The sequence below is a fragment of the Cupressus sempervirens genome, chromosome 2 (assembly GCF_028749045.1).
Source record: "Cupressus sempervirens isolate cs-2001-9-10 chromosome 2, ASM2874904v1, whole genome shotgun sequence".
NCBI classification, from domain to species: Eukaryota; Viridiplantae; Streptophyta; class Pinopsida; order Cupressales; family Cupressaceae; genus Cupressus; species Cupressus sempervirens.
Genome location: NC_143119.1, coordinates 434,417,690 through 434,434,170, shown reverse-complemented (window position 1 = coordinate 434,434,170; position 16,481 = coordinate 434,417,690). Strand labels below are relative to the sequence as shown.

Genomic DNA, 16,481 nt, shown 5'->3' with positions numbered 1-16,481 from the left:
TACTCATGAAATATGGGTCAATGAGTTTGACTCAAAAATCACACAAAATCCTGATAGCAATATCAAAAAAATACTTTTATTTGATTAGTGAAAAATAATACAATTATTATACAAATTGTGTATATTGCTAGTGTGAAATAAAAATATTAGTTCTGTCCAAAAATAAGAATACTATTGAAAAGAATCTGACACATTTACTTTTAAAATAAAAAGAACCTTATTAAGATAATTCCTCAACATACATTATATAATCTACATGTTTATGTTTAAAAAAATAATAATAATTGGGTTTTGTTAACATAACTCATAGTGTAAATGCATATTATGCAACGTAGATGCTTGTGGACGTAATTCAACATTGAAGATCCAGCTTGATTTCCTCCTTTTCGCGCTCCCCCTCTTTCTATTATGTCAAAAAATTCCATGCAGGTCTAGAATTTGACGGTTGCCCCTACCTGTCATACAATTTTTCAATGACAGCTAAATTTTTTTCTTGCCTTTCATTTTACGTTTCAAATGTATACAAAAATTTCTAATTAAAGAAGTTTCTAAGTTAGTAATATAAAATAAATAAATAAATAAATTTTTAAAATTCATTATATTCTTATTTCAACAAAGATAATTAATATAAATATACAATCATCAAAATATAAACATAATTAAATAGAAACAAACAAAGAATAGAAATATATATAAAATAAAATAATACATATTTATCATGCATATATTATACATATAATAAAATCATATTTTTGTATATAATTAAATAAAATATTAAGTTACCTATCGACGGTTTAATAACAAATTTATTTGTCATATTGACGGTTCTTAAAATTTTAGCTATCAATTCATACGGTCATACAATTTTTCACTCTGTCATATATGATTAAAAAGTGCCAAAACAGTCAGTACGACCATCAAATTCCAAGCCTGAATTTCCATGAATCGAAATTAAAAAAACTATGAAATGTTTTTGAGGTCAGAAAATCATGTCTCGGACTCTGAAAATCAGATCCCCATACACCATTTAAATTTTCCTCAATTGGAACCTGTCTCTCCACAGTTTAGTTTCCTATTTTCATGTCTCCCTCTCTTTCTATTATGTCCAACAAAATTCCATGTATCGAAATTAAAAATATCAAATATATGTTGAGCTCTGAATATAATGTCTCGGACTCTGAAAATTATGTCCCCTTACGACATTTAAATCTTTCTTAAATGAAACCTGTCCCTCCACAAGTGTAAACCTGAAGCCTTCTGCATTTAGATTTCCGAATGAGTAACGGCATTGTTTAGATCTCTTCCCAACTTGCGCATGGGTGGAGAAGAGTCCATCAGCAGGGCCCATGTGACCGCCCACTGGTGCTTACCTCGAGCTTCCCGGGAAAGCATAACATACAATAATGGCGGCAGAGGATTGTGACACATTGATGTTGACAGTTTGAGAGATTGAAATGAAGGCAAGTCAAAAGGATGATGAGGCCTGCGATGGGTTCTGCTCATGGGCCCGCCCGGTGCGCCATCAGCGGGACATCATCCATGCATGCCATTTTCTGATGATAACAGCATGCATTGCTAGCTTATTCTACAGCATTTTTTTGAAATTTTGCGTTTGAATTTTGTTAGAGGTTTACTGCCGTGATTTTTATCTATGGCGGAATCCTCACAACAGCGCAGGCAATTGAACGAGAAGAAATGACTCCTTGTTTCTTATATGCTGAAGTAGTGTACATTACTTGTTATCAAATTGGGCTACCATGGCTGTGCCAAGAGCGAAAGAGGGGAAATTTGGGTTTGATTGTGGGAAGTATGTTAGATATAGCGATGAGCAGGTGCAGGCGCTGGAAAGACTTTATCATGAATGCCCGAAACCTAATTCATTCCGTCGTCAGCAGCTTTTGAGGGAATGTCCAATCCTGTCTAATATCGAGTCCAAGCAAATCAAGGTCTGGTTCCAGAATAGAAGGTAGGAAAATCTTTCAACGTTTTTCCTCATTATTTAGGCATGATTATGGCTTCTCAAATTGCAGCCAACCAGAATGGATCCTGTTCAGTTTAAGACTTTATCGTTTTGTGTGGTGTGAATTGCGTCGGATGGGTTCCCAGATGCCGTGAGAAGCAGCGCACAGAAGCTACTCGTCTGTTGGCACTGAATGAGAAGCTTACGGCGATGAATAAGGTTCTGGTGAAGCAAAATGATAATCTGTCCAAACAGGCATTTCGATTTGTACATCAGAATAAAGGCTTGAGACAGCAGCTGAAGCAGTTGAAAGAGCAAATTGTTGATTTTGATGAAAACAAGGTATCTTCCCGGTTTCTTCGAATTCCCAAAATAATCCCCCTCTAAGCTTGGAACAGCTAGTTTATGGATGATAAGCTTTTTAGTCTAGCTGGTTGGTCGGAGCTTGCCTTAAGAATTTGTTATCCCATTTGCTCCTTAATATTTTACTTTGTGCCGTTATGCTGATTAAACTAGCAACGATAAAATCATGCAATGTGTCAAGATTGGGAAGCTGACAGCGTGTTTATCTCATGGCCTGGTGCCTAGATGCACCTTGAATGCCTTATTGTGGCACAGCACAAAGAATTAGCACTGTAAATGCCTTAGGGTGGCACGATAGAAAAACGAGTTTCTTACTGGAGACCCCAATTTGCCTTTGATTGTAATGCAGTTGAATTCAGAAGTATTTGATTCTTAGTTCTATCATAATCACATAGTAACTCATGAAGAATTTATACTGATATAAAATGTACATAGAGAGAACATTAAATTTCATAACAATACTTCACCTTAAGGCATTTTAGTAAGGGATTATTCCAAGTTTCTAACTAGTGAACGCTATAAGTTAATGCCGAAGGCAGCATTCCTAGCTAGATTTGTTTTTACCCCCTTACACCCATATTGATTTCGTACTTACACAGTTCCATCAATATTGTCGCAGCAAATGTCAGATGTTTAAGCACGCCACACATAATCTTGGATCAAATTAACTCGTTAAACAAATTACTAAACAAGAAACGGAAAAATTTCCAAACTCTTAGTCTCAGATGACTGCGTACTTTGTCAGGGTGCACCAAACATGCGCTGTATAGACAATTTACTGTTAAGCTTTAATCTATACAACAGTACCTGACATGGAAAATATGTGGAGAAATCTTCGATTTTTACTTTGCTGGCCATAAGTTGATGGAAGCCGCTATGCAGCCATCAAAATCTAAATTCTTACCAATGAGGGACTTGCTATATTTTTTTTCAACTCTCCTTGGTAATATTTAGAATCTGATGGCCGGATAGACGCTGGCTAATTTGATGGCCAGATTCATATTTATGAGCAAGCATCGTATAATCAAAGGGAACATGTTGTATAAGCCTTAAAAGGCCTACGCCTTGCCACCTATGCAATGGAACAGATTAGTCTTACATGGGGAACAAATTCAGTTTGCCATTTACAGTGCAGTGCTCGAACCTACTAAAGTTGCATAAATATTTAACTGCCCCTGGTAGTATTAAGGATCGTGTAAAAGTTTGAGACAGCACCCCCAGATTATCTTGCTATTACTCTTTCCTTTTCCTGTCTCCCTTTTCTTTCATTGCCATTGACAGCTATTGGAATAATAGCTGAAGTTACGGTGTCTGTTATTCTTTGTGCTTTATGCAGGATGCTTTGGCCACAGCAGAAAAAAGCTCAGACTATAGACTTACACGTAGATTGAGCAGGCGCCCTCCACCACAGCCACCACTGCAGGATCTGAATCCTGCATGGTATGTAAGAGTATTTCTGTTTATTGATTGGTATGGTATCTAGGTTAGGAGTAATTCATGGGATTTTATGTTTTTATTACATATCTGCATAGAGAAGTTTAAGACACATTTGGCAAGTAATTTCATCAAGTACTATGGTTGGGAAGATTACTGAATACATATTTGACTTCCTTTTAACTGAATTTTACAGATTACGTTTGTGTTTCTTTATTAACCTGTCATACTAATTTTAAATGCCTAAAATGTCTTAAATGCAGGCTTTTGACTTTTGCAGAAGAAATTCTTTCAGAGTTTCTAGCGAAGGCCACAGGCACTGACCTAGATTGGATTCAAATACCTGGGATGAAGGTTGGTTTTTCCTGAAGTCAACTTGTGCAGCTACATCATCTGGAGAACTCTTAAACAATGATCTTGATATCACGTTTTTTTTTGGTCAGCCTGGTCCGGATCCCATTGGAGTCGTGGCAGTAGGTCACGATTGTGATGGAGTGGCTGCTCGAGCGTGTGGCCTTGTAGGGATGGATTCCAGCAGGGTAAGAAAGCCCTATCTAACAATATAGGATTTCAAAAAATATTTAAAGTTGATATTGCCTATCAATTAGATCTTGTCAAGGGAAATGACATTGTTGATATCTAATCTCAAATATAAAAATATTCTTATGCTTGACTAAACTGATTAAAGCTAAAACGTCACAAAGTATATCCTTGTAAGCTAATCAGATTTTTATTTTACTTCATAATCTTCTCCACTTCAAAATTTTTCCTATCATCTTTCATTTATATGGCATGATGTACTTTGAGTATTAGTAAGTTTTGCACAACAATTCATTGATCTATTTGGAGCATCCCAATGCTTGACCAACTTTTTGGATTCATAGAATAGGGAATTCACTTCCTGGCCTGATGCAGGTGTTGATGATCCATTCATCTAATGAAATTTTTTCCAAGATAGTAAACCAATAATTTTTGATTTACTATCAATGATAATTCATTTCTGTGATTCCAATGCAGGCAAACTTTGTCTATCTTGATTGATGGGAAGAAGCAATTAAAATTTAAAATCATTGTCTACAAACGAACTCAGTTAGTCAGTGGGGACTTGGAAGTATGCCCAATTAACATAATGTTCTAACAAAAAGAATCCTAGAATCTGAATGACTAAACATAATTTAGTGTAAACATAACAAGAAGGTTAAAATCCATGTGGGTAAAAGTCAAACTACATGATCCAACGAGAAGTACAAATAGCCATCTGAGAGGGGAAGAATCCTCAAGGAAACACGGTGCTGATAAGACCAGCTTGGAGCAAGGATGGTAATTGGTGTTGTTACACATCTGCAACAAATGTTATAGCAGAGGAACCAACAGTTCACCATACACTGCCATGACAAATTGATGTAAATATTACTAGAAGAGCCAAACCCATGTGGGTAAACCCAACCTGTATGATCAAACTTTAAATACAATTACCATGTGAGGGAAGAAGACCTCCCAAGGAAACGTTGATCTGATGAAGACCAAATATGAAGGCCAAGGATGATGATCAGCACTGTTACACAAATGTAACAAATTTTGTGGTAGAAGAAGCAACAACATTGTCACGTTCCCTTTTGTACAATACTTTTGGCTGGGTCACAAATGCCTACTTTTTAATTTTCATGTCTTTCTTGGTCCATTTGTGTGTAAATATTTTCCCTCTTCTGCCCTCTTATGTCTCTCTTAGGTCCTTCAAGTCTCTTAAGTGTTGGGGTATCTCCTATCTTTTAAGTGCTTGTCAGCCATAGTAGTTTTGGAGCTCCTCAATTTGGCATGCCTTTATAAATATCTAAGTCTGATCTTCCCTTAGTCGCTTTTATGCTGGACTTTCAGACTGTCCATCTAGTCATGCTTTCCTTTCATTCCCTGCTAGTGTTGGAGCTTCCTTTCCTTGGTTACCCTTCCTATGTCATCCTTGACTCTGAACTCTTGATTGGATATTTTTTCTATTACTTTGTAAGATTGGACTTATGGATTTACCTCTACCTAAGTATCTCTTTCTTGTTATGCTCGACTCTTGAACCCCACCAATAAGTATTTACAATTCATTGGAGTTAGAAGTTCTTTAATTCCCTTACCTAATTACTTCTTCCTATGCATCTCCATTCTTCAATGCTTAGTAATGTCTTTCCCATAAGTTGTTGGAGTTGGTAGATATGGTCTTCCCATAAATGTGGTATTAGGCATGAGACATCTCTGATCCCTAACAGCTTCCACTCCCCTCTATCTGGATATGCTTGTTTGGACTTCCCCTCTTTTATTTGCTTTAATGGAATAAGCTTTTTGTGTCCTTGAACTCCGAATCTTGAAACTCCCACTCTTTCTCATTGTTCTCCTCACCCATCTCCAAGGATGACTAAGAATGCCATTAATTCTTTGTTTGGCACTGTAACTTCTAAACAAGGGGTTCCTTCCAGCAAGAAACAATATTTAATGTTTAGGGCCTGGACCTAAGTGTACCTCCAGCTGCAAAATAGAGAAAATGATCCTTGCCAACATTAAAACAATGGTTAAGGTTTCAAAACTTGCGAGACTTCTCATTATTATTATAGAAAGCATTTCGAGTCACGAGAAGAACATCAAATACAACTTGCATATATGGGTGCAAAGCCCAAGGGAGAATGACACCGATGGCTTCATTCTTTGATGATTCACTCATTCATTCATATCACCAATAAATCCTAGTGGGAGTGTAATGCCCTCTTATAAGATCTTATAGGGTTTGGGACTAATAACTTCAATTTCAAGGGACTTCTCTTTATTAAACTTAAACAAAGTGGGAGGGTGGCAAATGCATTGTCAATTATCTGCAAGGATTAGATTGTCCAATAACACTTGCATAAAGATGGGAATTTCAATGATCAACCAATTGAATAAACGTTGACTTATGGATCTGATATTTATATGGAATGTAATTGTAATGAATTACTGATATATAAGATAGATCCAAATATGCTGATATGTATTGAATTGCAATGGTTTTCTGATATACAAGATGGATATGTTTATGACATCCTATCTCTATGAATATTGTGTTATACAATATGAAACGATTATATTGATAAAATATCTATTCAATGTATATATAAATGATATCTTTCAATGTAAGTGTGATATTCAGGTCTGCAGTATATAAGCCTTATTAATTTGATGTTATGACATTTGTCTTGCAAACTCTGGAACAATATAAGAATATTGCTGTTTCAGATGTCACTGTATGATGTATGCAAATGTACTGTAATCAGTGGGTTGTTCCAAGGAACGATACCTCAGGGTTGGTTGAAAGAGGGAAACAAAAGTCAGTTGGATCTTTTCCAAAGCTACTGTACCTTTATCTCGGTTTCTAACTGCAAGAAAGAAGAGTTATGTACTGACATCCGTGGGAACCTATATAAAGAAGGGGTAGCCCCCCTGCTTCAGTAGATTAGTAGCCATAGAGAACTCAAATCACTCCCTTGTTTTTGGTGAAGAGACAACAGGGGGACAAGTCACCAGCTCGACATTGGCGTTAGACCCCTGAGCTCTACCAGAAGCAAAGAGATCCATTCCCATCTGGATCAGTAGTGGAACATTCTGTGAATTGGAGAAGGGATCCTATATATCGGGCGTTCATTCCATTTTCAAAAATTGTGGTGGGGTTGCCCTTAGAATGGTAGGGGAGCTTTGTGCGGAAAGTCGGACAAGCATCAACTGCTACATCTGTCTCTATTTCCCTTCTGATGTCTTATTGTATATAATCTTATGAAATGATGATGAGATAATGATTGCTGTTTTTGATATACTTGATAAGTATTCAAGGATGCTGCTGTTCGGTCTGATAAGATCTCCCACTTTAATATTATTGCTTGTTTGGTGTAAATGATTTTGATGGTGATTTCCCCTGGCGCTGTTTCTGATCTTTAACACTGAATACATGTGCCCTAACCTTTTATGGCTGCTGCTCAAACTTGAGCGATCCAATTCTGGATGTAAAAAAATTAAAAAATGTTTGATATTTCATTTTGGAAATGATGTCTGATATCCTTTTAATATGCCATGAAGAGTTATGGGGATGGGGTTGTAACCCTTCATTTCCATAAGCAGATTGCACCCTTTTGGTTAATGATCAAATAATACTTGGTGATCGCTACTTCAACTAATATTAGTAAATCTCTCTTTACTAAGGCTTTGACAAATGATAATAAGCGATGTTGCTTGCCTCTTTGAATAAGTCGAATCTGATTTGTTTTATTTACATTGCTGACTTGTCAATTAACTGCTGCTCATTATTAGTCAATCCCCAACATACAAACTCTTCTTCCATACAGAACTAACATCATGGCTGTCTTAGTTGTATTCGAACGATGTTCATGAATTGCTACACACATCTTTAGACTACATTTTGGAGAATCAGCCATATAGGCAATCAACCATATAGAACATGATCTCTAATGGACTACGTGGTTTTCTTATACATAATTGGTGATTACTGATTGCTTAAACATGATCAATCTTTTATTTCTAATATGCCTTCATACATAGTTGACTTTAAGCATTTCTCTTCCCATAATAATGTCGGTTAAAACTTTGACTTTGACTTCTACCATAATGGTGACCACGATATCCTTGACAACCCATTGCACCTTATCACAGTTTAATCTCTGCTTTAGTGTTTGGTTATTGACTCTGGATTAATTTTGGAAATAAATTCCATCATTGTTCATGATGAATCATAAAACTTGCAGCATATAGTAGTCATTCTCCCCTCCTTGTATTATCCTTTTGCTCTTTTGGTTTGGAGCTTGCATGGGGACATCACAGACTCTCCTCCTTGAATTTGCTTTCCCTCAAGCAATCTTAAATTCCTCATGTTGTTACCTTGATCCCAGGGTTTGTAGTGCTATTCCCTTAGAGCACAATCTTGTTGTCCACTAGTAAAGATGACCTTTTGAAGACCAGCAAGGAGCAGGCCAATCCACCACACAAAATCTTTCAACCATTTTCTATATCATCATTGATTGTCTGATTTTCAGCCATTTTTTAACTCCAAACCATTCCTAGGTTCTAAATCATCTTTACTACCACACATTGATGTTGTGCTACCCTACCTCAATCTGATTATCATAACCAAAGGGCATACTTCTTGAAATTTCAAAAAGTGGTTATTCATTAGCTCCAAACAAGAATGTATAAAGGTGTCCCTCATGGTGTTAGAGGAAAATTCCAAATCCTTTGCATACTTGGAATAAGGAGTTCCAAATTCTGACTTGGAAAACCTCTCTCTATTAACTGCCTTGGAATTAGACTGGTTCAAAATATTCTTGACCACAAACTGATGTCGTTAAACAAGGGTAAAGGTGATCGACATGCAACCTCATAGGAAGTATTCACATTGTTGTAGAGACATGCTTTAAACATTTGAGATTTGACTGTTGAGTGAAAGAACAGATTTTAGTACTTGTAAATAGAGGGTGGCTAATAGCAACACCACTAGGACTTATCTTGCTTTGATCATGTCTTACCTTTTTATTGATGGAGAACGGACCTGGATCCCAAGCTTTGTGATTGACTTCAATCTCATAACATTGTTTCAGAGTAATTGCATTATCCAAGTTGAAGAGAAGATTATCATAGGTCTTATTAGCTTCGTCCTCAAACAAGGGATTAATAATAAGATGAAAGTTATCCTTGCCTCTAGTACCAATTTTATCTTCTTTCAAACTTACTTCCTTGGATGAATCATCTTCCAATATTGGTTGAGATTTTTGACTCAGTGAGTGTATGTGTGGAACTATTGAGGTAATGTTTGAATCACAATTACGAGTTTGGAAATCTATCTCTTGTTCATCTAAGTGTTGATGCCTTCACTTGATATTCTGGAAATTTTCTCTTGCAGATGAGGAAGGGTTCCAAGTGGAGCTCTTCAAGCTTGGTATTATGGTCTTGGGCTCCTTTCTCCCAGTGCTCTTCAACAGAGTGGTCTCTATTGGCTTTCCCAACTCTTGGTCATGGCACATTATCTATCCAATACATAAGACCAGGTCGTTCTTGGCCCTTGACAACTAGAGGACCATCATGGTTGGGCATATGTTTGCCAAACTTTGCACCACAATGTTGAACACTGTCTTATCCATGGAGCTTGACTGTTGACACTGTTGGGTGGATATTTTGCAATCGATAGTTTTGGGTAAAAATCTAGTCGCAAAATAGGATGACCAACCACAGCGTGTGAGACAAAGTCTCTCCTACCTTAAAGGGAAGGCTCCCCCTTCTCACCGTTCCTTGGATCAACTCAAGGTAAGCAAGAAGTCGAGAGATTTTTATAAAATGGGTGTTACCAATATCCTTTCTTCTTAACTTTCAAGAAAGAATCCACTTACTCGTGGAGCGAGTAATGGGTAGGGTGATTCCCTAACTACACTTCTATCAAGAGCTGGAAACAATGATATCGATAAACCTTCCCTAACTCAAAGGCTAGCTGAAAATGTACCGGTTTGGCTCTAAGTCCGGTCGTACTTCTATATGGATAAGCTTTACAATTAGGGCACAAAGACTCCTAAAAGTAAGAATAACTTAACTATTTTGTGAATTAAGAAAGAAGTATAAACTACAGACAAAGCTTCTAGCTATATATTTCCACAATCACTCCCAGTCAAAGCTTCGGCTCCGATTGCTTCTTAAATCACTATGCTCTTTTCTTAAACACACAGTAATTACATGAATCAAGACAATATGCACAAATTATAGTCAAAGCTTCTAGTTTGCTCTATCACAATTGCTTCCAATCAAAGCTTTGAATCCAATTGTTTCTTTTATTCACTTTTCTTCCAAATTTATACTACACAATCAAAGTTATGCTTGCACAAATGTGGCAGAGCTTTCTTGCATACAACAAAAGATGATTTTGACAATGAGGGGGCACTCCTTTATATAGGCACAAGAGTTGAGAAAAAGTTGGAGGAAAAACTAGGAGCAACTCAACCAACTTTGACCTAGTCTAACTATAGAAGAAAATAAAGGGTTACATGTAACTACACATGCAACTCGCATTACATCCTTTAACACACATGTAACTCGCATTACGTGTAATTATGCTTTTTCATGTAATGCATTCTTTTCAACTACAAAGAAGAAGAAAGACGGAAGAGAATTGAAACAGTTCTAGGGATTGTCCTAAAAGGCCTTGTATTTGGTGATGCTATCCTGGATGATAACAAGATTGGGAGTTCCTGTACTTTGTACTGCTGCATTCACCTTGATAACCATGGTGTTACGTCTTTTGATAGCTTCCAACTTTGATGAATTGTCCATTGTCATGTGGAAACTTGATGTGATCCAACTTTTCTTGCTCAAGTTGTCGTGAATTCTGCTTTGTAGATTGGCACAAATTGGAGTCTCTGACACTTTGAAAACCTTTTTGATGATGTCCGGATGTACACTCGGAACAACTTTCCATCAGCACCTTTAACTTTTTGTTTTTTGTTTTTGTTTGAACTAAAGTGCTTGGCGCATGGGAATACATGCAAATGGAGATTGCTGATTTCTAAAATGTGACTTGGGGTCTTCAAGACGTTATTGCATGAAAAATGATTACTTGTAAGTGCAACATGTAACAAGGAATGAAAAGTGAGATAACATGCGAATGTGGATGGTGGACTAGCTTTTACATCTAAGTGCAAATGGAAGAGATGCAAAGCATGTAATGATATGGGAAGTGGAAAAACATGTATTTGTTCATGGAGGCGCGGATGCATATGGAGAGGCAAGAATGAAAATGGAAGCAAAAAATGGGAAAACATGTAATCGCATTTGTTTGATGAGATGTGATGTGTTGTGACATGGAAAATAGAAGTGAAATGTGATGATGCTTTTGCATGAAGTGAAGCAAAAACAAGTTCTTGGGAAAGAACTTGTAACTTCCCAAAGTGGAGAAAATCAATAAGCAAGCACAAAGCGCAAAAACAAGCACAAAACAAACACATGCCTTTGGCAAAAGACTCAAACATGTTAACAAGGAAGTCACTTCAACATGCAAATTTGAATTTCGAGTTTAGGGAAATTCCAAAGTGTAAAAATGAGAGTTTTTATCATTTTTAAAGGCAAAATGCACTTTTCATGGCATATATATGGACAAATGTGCAATTTCAAGCTAAAATATGCATGGAAATAGCAAGATAAGCATGAATTGATGAGCAAATTTGAAAATGTCCACTTACTTGGAGGTTAAAGAGCCAAAATAGCAAGTTTTATAGACTTGAAGACCCATTCTTCCTCAAATCTGGATTTTCAAACAACTTCTTGACTTTTTCCGTACTTGCATTTAACAAAAATTAATGAGCAATGAAGGGTCGAATTTGACATGAAAGTGCCAAATGTATGGTCTTCAAAGACAATATCATGCATTTAAAACTCAAAAACAATCCCTCTTGATCAAAGGTATGGGCTGGAAATGCATTTTTTTGAGTTTTTTGAACAAAAACATGACTTTTTTAATGCAAAAATCTGGGCCATTCTTGCAAAAACGTGGCCAAAAAATGCATGTTTTTGATTCATTTTTGACTTGTGAATGCAAAAACAACTTCCCCAAATGTATATACATGGACCAAAATGCAAAAATGTGGCTTCAAAATGCATAAAAGTGGATTAATATGTCAATTTTCTGGGCATTTTAAGCAAAAACATGATTCATAGAAGGCATAAAACAAAAATGTTTTGGCTTTTAAACACCAAAATATGTATCAATATGTAATGCAATCCCAAAAAGAAGTCAAATCAATTTGCTTTGGAGTCAAAACATGGAGCACAAATAGATTTATTTGAAAATTTTTCCAAAAAACGTGCCCTAGATGGGAGCTTGGGAAAACATTTTTTAGCAAGATAATTCCATTTTTGATGTTAGAAAATCCATTGCCAAGAAAAAACGATCCTATTGAAGAAAATCTCATGCAAAACCATCAAGTAAATCTCTCACAATCTCCAAAATCGGGTTCTTGGAGGGCAAAGACATGTTCTTCAAAATCAGACTTTTTGGAGGTCATTGCACATATTAAAACATGTTTTTGGTTAAAATCGGACCTTTTTGGGTCAATAACATATTTTAAAATGTGCAAACAAGGCAAATCAGACCTTTTTGGGTCAATGACATGTTTTAAAATGTGCAAGCAATCAAAATCGGACCGTTAGATGCAATTACACATTTTAAGTTACATCTCACATTTTGGATGCAAAGACATGAAAACTTAACTTTTGATGCAATGACATCAAAAAGGTCCACCTTTGATAACCTTTTGATGTAATGACATCAAAAAAGTCCACCAAGTTGAACTTTATATGCAGTGACATGTAAAATGTCCACTTTTGATGGATTTTACATGTAATTGCATATAAAATGTCCACTTTTGATGACTTTAAGTCATTTAATTCACTTCAAATTATAAAAATGTTACAAAATGGGCCATAAACAATATTTATTTATCATATTTAGAAATAGAACATATAAACATCATTTAAAGTAACATTTAAATAAACATTTGATTTTTAAAATAAAAAATTAAATTGAAACTATATAGTTATATAGTTAATTTAAGTGAAAAATTAAAAAGTAACTCAACTTAAAATTATAACATAAAGTGCACTATAGTCACTTTAAGTTAAAATTTTAAAGTAAAGTAACTTGAAAACATAACCAAAAGTGAATATAAGTTAAATTTTTCAAAAAGTGAAATTCAAATTGAAAATATAACCCCATAGTTAAGCGCGCTCAGGTTGGAGTAGTACTGGGATGGGTGACCTTCCGGGAAGTCCTGGTGCTTCACCCCTGTGAGCATCACCTAGATCCAATGAATGCTAGGTGTTCCATTTATTCTCATGAGAGATGGATTCATGTTGAATCACTACTCATGAAACATGGATCAATGAGTTTGACTCAAAAATCACACAGTTAAAATCTTGATAGCAATATCACAATTTGACTTGCTGTGGAAATTATCTCCTACTTATCAATTGATGAGCTTAAGGGTCTTTCTAATGAATGGTTCATAAGGCACAAACACTTGGTGAAGGTTTTGCAAATGGGGTTGCAAGCTTTGGGTTTAACCATGGAGGAAATTCCGTAGTTAAGCGCGCTCAGGCTAGAGTAGTACTAGGATGGGTGACCTCCCGGGAAGTCCTAGTGCTTCACCCCTGTGAGCATCACCTAGATCCAGTGAGTGCTAAGTGTTCCATTTATTCTCATGATAGATGGATTCATGTTGAATCACTACTCATGAAACATGGGTCAATGAGTTTGACTCAAAAATCACATAGTTAAAATCTTGATAGCAATATCACAATTTGACTTGTTGTGGAAATTATCTCCTACTTATCAATTGATGAGCTTAAGGGGCTCTCTAATGAATGGTTCATAAGGCACAACACTTGGTGAAGGTGTTGCAAACTTTGGGTTTAACCATGGAGGAAACTCCATAGTTAAGCACGCTCAGGCTGGAGTAGTACTGGGATGGGTGACCTCCTAGGAAGTCCCGATGCTTCACCCCTGTGAGCATCACCTAGATCCAATGAGTGCTAAGTGTTCCATTTATTCTCATGAGAGATGGATTCATGTTGAATCACTACTCATGAAACATGGGTCAATGAGTTTGACTCAAAAATCACACAGTTAAAATCTTGATAGCAATATCACAATTTGACTTGCTGTGGAAATTATCTCCTACTTATCAATATAACATCATATTTTTAATTCGTGGTGTTGCACCCAAAAGGTTCAGTTTTGAAGCACTAAAATGGACATATCTCTTGACTGACAACTCCGATTGATCTCTAGGTTAGACCGAATCGAAGGGAAAAACGAAAGGCATGACATGACCAAAACTAAAAGATAAAAAAAAAGCAAACACAAACTCAAAAACAAAGAACGAACGATGAAGGCTTCAAAAATCAAGCAAAGGCTTGACAGAAAGAAAAACGACAAAGACTTGACGAAGACCTTTAGTAAAAGGATTCATTGCATCAATTGATATTGATTGGTTCATCAATACTAACCAATTAAATAACGAACTAAACTCAAAGAAATGTGAAACTAAGCTTGAAAAAGTTTTGTGCTGTTACCAACATTTTGTGATGACAAAATGTAGGTCAACAGACACTATCGGGCTCAGGGGCAGGTTAGTTTCCGAACTGATTTCCAGAGCATGGATCATATTCGGACTTTGTAGACTATCATTGAGGAGGCTCGACACCACTTTGTGAAAGTCTATTGCTTCTTTGTAGACTTTCGCAAGGCGTTTGGTTTTGTTCCTCGGATGACCCTCTTTTAAAGCCTTAGGGACATTGGGATCTCTAAGACTCTCTTGATGTCTATTAGGAGGTTATATGAGAGGGTTTTGGGCAGGTTCAAGACTTCTTAGGGGTTTTCGGACCATATTCAGAGCACCATCAGGGTGAAGTTGGGATGCCCTCTCTCCCCTACCCTTTTTGGTATCTACATTGATGAGCTCAAGACTTTCCTCTATGACTTCTCGCTTCCTGACGATGGTTTTTACTTGCACAATGTTTTGATCCCTATTTTCCTCTTTGCCAATGATGTGGTTCTTTTGGCTTCCTCTCTGAAGGGGATCCAACGACTTCTTGATGGGTTAGCTTCATTTTTTAATTCTCAGTAGCTAATGGTGAATCTGGGCAAGATGTGGGTGATGACCTTCAACTTCTTAAAGACCTTGCACCTCCATTTTTACTTTCAAGGTGAGGAGATTGATATCACTTCCTCCTATACTTACCTAGGGGTTAAGTTCTTCAGACGCTTTAGTTTGAGACTTGCTATGTAGTCTTGGGTGAATAAGGTATTGGCTCCCTTGCTATGCTCGAGAGACGGTTCTTTAGACATCACTTCCAAGACACCACGAGCAAGATGTCCCTTCTAGACTCTTTGGTTAGACCAATTGTCCTCTACAGATCCATTGTGTGGGGGCCCTCTCTTCTCGAATCTGATTGGGCTTTTGGTGAGCAGGTCCACACCCTCCTTCAGCACATTATCAGATGTCATTGGTCCACCCCTTATAGTGTCATCTTGGTTGAGTTTTGTGCTCATCCTTTCAAGACCATCTTTGATCTGGTTTAGTTTCTCTATTAGTTGCGGGGCTTCTTGGAATCCTTTGAGGGTCAGCACAAATAGTCCTACCGGATGTACTACTCCTCTGAGGCAACGATTCTTTGGGTCACGCCAGATCTTTGAGACTTTGTAGAGGGTACAATGGCAAAACCACACTTTCTTCAGTGGCTTGACAAGACGGTTCAGGGCACACCCTAACCTAGAATTGTACCCCTCGGTTCCAAACTAGTTCTCATTTGTGAAGAGTATTTAGTCTTCTTTTGGTTTTTGTTCTCCTACTTTCCTATTTTGTTCTTTTTGCAGACACTATTTGGTGCTCCTGCTACTGGCAGTTGCCTTGCTGTACACTATTTTGCCCCTTAGACCCTTGTGGTCTCTTGTTGGACATTAATAAATTTATCTTTTCCTATCTTTCTTGTGAAGCTATCATCTTGGGATGCTTAGTTTTTTCATTTCACCATTCATATAGTCGTAGAGATATTTCTGTTAGTTTCTGTGGTTCTTTGCTTGCCATTGACTCATAAAAGAGTTTTCTCATCTGTTCATCCCTATCTTTTGATGTCACATTCTTTTGTTTACTTTCTTCAAGGTGATTAG

General features: G+C 36.7%; 1 protein-coding gene across 1 annotated transcript in view; it reads left to right on the top strand.

Annotated features, from left to right (window-relative positions):
• The first annotated feature begins 1,587 nt into the window (after nt 1-1,587).
• Nucleotides 1,588-16,481, top strand: part of LOC149572946 (homeobox-leucine zipper protein ATHB-15-like) — a 224,392-nt gene continuing 209,498 nt past the window's right edge. Inside the window, exons 1-5 of the mRNA XM_089814064.1 lie at nt 1,588-1,966; nt 2,107-2,302; nt 3,660-3,763; nt 4,021-4,111; nt 4,201-4,296. Coding sequence (XP_089670190.1) covers nt 1,758-1,966; nt 2,107-2,302; nt 3,660-3,763; nt 4,021-4,111; nt 4,201-4,296 — 696 coding nt within the window. The 5' untranslated portion in view covers nt 1,588-1,757. The remainder of the gene's footprint in view (nt 1,967-2,106; nt 2,303-3,659; nt 3,764-4,020; nt 4,112-4,200; nt 4,297-16,481) is intronic.